Source organism: Schistocerca gregaria, chromosome 4 (assembly GCF_023897955.1).
Source record: "Schistocerca gregaria isolate iqSchGreg1 chromosome 4, iqSchGreg1.2, whole genome shotgun sequence".
NCBI classification, from domain to species: Eukaryota; Metazoa; Arthropoda; class Insecta; order Orthoptera; family Acrididae; genus Schistocerca; species Schistocerca gregaria.
The window spans coordinates 716260229-716263566 of NC_064923.1; the positions used below are offsets into that span (position 1 = coordinate 716260229).

Sequence of the window (3338 nt, forward strand, 5' to 3'; positions counted from 1 at the left end):
AACTGAATAACTATAAAACTATAGCGATAGCGTATCTCCAAAGGGCAAGTTCAGGGCTGGTCTACTGCGTGTAGTGTAATAAAATTAATTCTCTCGCCCAAAATATTGGACTTAGCCACGTCAAACTTTTACTATGATTACTTACCTGTGTGCTGATTGCACATTTAAATTGAGAGCTTCATTGGCCATCAGCAAAGGAAGGAATGATTTATTTGATAACTTAAAGTGGTGCATTACTAGCCCAGCGGCTAGTCGGGAGAGCCGAATTATCAGGCGTTCCCTTAGCCGTCCGCACCGCGGCTTTATATATAAGAACGCTGCGAGAGAAAAATATGGACGCACGCACGACGAGGACGACGCAACAGTCGCTGAGATGTGCAGCGGCGAGAAGGACGCACCTGCGCTTGCTAGCGACGCGAAGGGTGTGGCAGATCGCCGTCCGGCCGCGCTTGCGCCGTCGGCGGCCCCATATGGCCCCCCACTTATGACGACCAGTTCTATGGCTATGGATTTGATGGACACAGCTCCGGAAACTTTGAAGACAGCGCTGTCTGCTCCGCTCCCCGATTCTGAAGATGAGAGCTCCACCGCCCCTCAGCCACGCGGACCAAGCGGGAAACAGAAGAGGAGGGCAACAGCCGCGACGTCCGCTGTTCGCCGCTCGCCGATCGAGAAGAGGGCCAAGCAAGATTTCGCCCCTGGCGCTGATGGTTTTGTCCCGGCCCGGCGCACTGCAAGACCCATGCAGTCATCGAGGACGCTTCCAACTGCCGTCGCCAACTCATTCGACGCGATCGCTGACGCGCAGGACCAACTGCCGCGCGATCCTGCGCCGAAGAAAGACTCCCATCTTCCGCCGGTGGTCCTCCAGTTTCGGCCGCCCTATGGGGAACTGCAGAAGTTGTTGCGTAGCTGGACAACGGCCGTGTATACCGTGAAGCCTGCCGGACGAGACCTGTACATGGTCACACTCCGCACTGCTGATGACTATCGCCACGTCACCCAGGAGGCGTGTGAGCGCGGTATCCCGTTCTATACCAACGCTTCCGCACCTGACAAAGTCTTGAAGATTGTCATCCGGGACCTCCCATTCAACATGGAAGCCGGTCACCTGCATCGCGAACTCGCTGACCTGGGCTTCTACATACGGGCAGTCGTGAAGATGAAGTCGCCTAAATCGCACGATGATATGCCGCTCTTCCTGGTCGTCTGCTCCGACACCGTGGAGAACCGCAAACTATACCAATTGACGCGGGTCGCCGACGTTCCGGTTCAGACCGAAGATCTTCGCTCCAGGAGAGGCCCTGTGCAGTGCTTTCACTGCCGGGGGATCAATCACGTCCCGCGCCACTGCTCTATGCCGGACAGGTGTGTTAAATGCGCCGGCGCCAATGCAGGAAGTGCGTGCCCCCGTCCGCCCACTGAGAAGCCGACTTGTGCACTCTGTGGCGGTGCTCACGTGGCCACCTATCGTGGGTGTGAGGTGTGGAAGCGTGCCATCGCTCGCCAACGTGGCCAAACACCAGCGCCACATCCGAAGAAGCCAGCAACGAGACGGCTCGGCGTCTCTTTCGCGGCGGCAACGTCAGGGGCGCCCCCCGCCGTCCCGGCTGCGACGGCTGCTCCTGCTCCTGCCGCGTCCGATGCTGTGCCGATACCTGAGGCTCCTGCACCTCCACAGCTGCTAGTGGCGGACCCGGGTACTGCCTCTCCCGGGACGTCGGCCAGACCGCGCCCCGCCAATCGCCGGCGCGGGGGTCAGCGCCCCGTGGGTACCCAGCGCTCAGCACCGTCAGTCGAGCAGCCCCAGGTGGACTCTCACAGCGAGTCAGCAACGCCTCCCCCTTCCAGCGACGGGGCCGCGCCGGCTGCCTCCACCGCTGACCTGGCCAACCTCGTCGCGCATCTCACTGCCTTGGTGATCAGTGCTACGAAATTGATTGAAGCCCTGTCGCAGCAACTCACCGCTGCAGTGCCGCTGGCCTCTCCGGCCCCGACCGCTGTCAACACTCACCAGCTGCACCGTGGACAGCGTTAGAGGCCTCACGGTCATCGCGTGGAATGCCAACGGCGTCCGCACTCAAGCTGGTGAACTTCGCCAATTTCTTCGAGATGAAGCCGTCGACGTCTGCCTTATCAACGAAACCCACCTGAAGCCTGGGGTCAACGTCAGGGCGGCCAACTACTCCAGCTATCGCACCGATCGACTGACGGCGGGTGTTGGGACAGTCGTTTACGTCCGCAATGGCATTCGTCATCACATGATACAACTTCCACCACCGGCAACCCTGGAGGCCACTGGTGTCGTCGTTCACACCTCGGCGGGCGCCATCACGTTCGTCGCTGCCTATCGGCCGCCGTCTCGTCCACTGGACCCTGCTGACATCGATGCTCTGCTCTCCTTGAGAGGGCAGGTGTTCATCGCCGGGGACTTCAATAGCAAACATGTCTCCTGGAACTCCAGGATCACCAATGCCGCTGGCCGCTGCCTGCTCCGGGTAGCAGAACGCCACCATGCGCTTGTGGGGGGCCGTACGACCCGACAATCTTCCCTGCCCGTGGCCTCCCGGATATAATCAACATCGCGCTCGTCGAGGGCATCCCTCATCAGATCACCGCCACGACGAGGACCGCACTATCTTCTGATCATTTCTCAGTGGTTTTTGATATCGACTTAGACGTCCTGCAACAGCCCAGGCGAGGCATCTCACTTGCTGGCATCGACTGGGGCAGGTTTCAAGCAGCCGTGACGGACTCACTCGCCGCCGCGCCGCCCCCTGCAGAAGCTGGAGCGGACGCAGCACTTCTGCACTTTGCGGCAACCACGATCGACGCTGTCAACATAGCAACGCCACCCCGACCTCGAACTCCGCCTGACTACTCCCGCCAGCTGCCGCCGGACATCCTTGCGGCCATCACTGAGAAGAACGGGGTCTACCGGGAGTGGCAGCGGACAAGAAATGCCGACACCAAGCGCCTCCTCAACAGGATGCGGTGGGATATCCGGGTCGCCATTGACAACCATCGCAATCGCGACTGGAATAACAAGGTCGCCACCCTCTGTCTTGACGACGGCACGGCCTGGCAGACGACGAAGCGTTTCCTACGCCGCACGCAACGTATCCCTCCACTGCTGGTCAATGGTCAGGCTGTCTGCGAACCAGCTGCAAAGGCTGATGCCCTCGCAGACGTCTTTGAGGCTGCGTTTACGCCGATCGAAGACCCGACCGACGCTGTCCACGACGACCTGGTTGCTGACCGGCTCCCACGCTACTTGGAGGCACGCGACGACGATGACGTCATTGAAGAGACGACGGCGGAGGAGGTGTCGTCCATCC

At 60.2% G+C, this 3338-nt stretch overlaps 1 protein-coding gene across 1 annotated transcript; it reads left to right on the top strand.

Annotated features, from left to right (window-relative positions):
* The first annotated feature begins 373 nt into the window (after positions 1 to 373).
* LOC126267880 (nischarin-like) lies at positions 374 to 2038 on the top strand. The gene is made up of 2 exons (XM_049973190.1): positions 374 to 1022; positions 1398 to 2038. Exons 1-2 carry the CDS (start codon positions 374 to 376, stop codon positions 2036 to 2038), a joined length of 1290 nt encoding a protein of 429 aa, XP_049829147.1.
* Positions 2039 to 3338: the final 1300 nt, after the last annotated feature.

Excerpts from the sequence above, each read along its gene's own strand:
- LOC126267880 (XM_049973190.1), top strand. The coding sequence starts at position 374 with ATGTGCAGCGGCGAGAAGGACGCACCTGCGCTTGCTAGCGACGCGAAG. Across the intron at positions 1,023-1,397 it reads CCAGGAGGCGTGTGAGCGCG|GAAGTGCGTGCCCCCGTCCG; the intron begins GTATCCCGTTCT and ends GCGCCAATGCAG.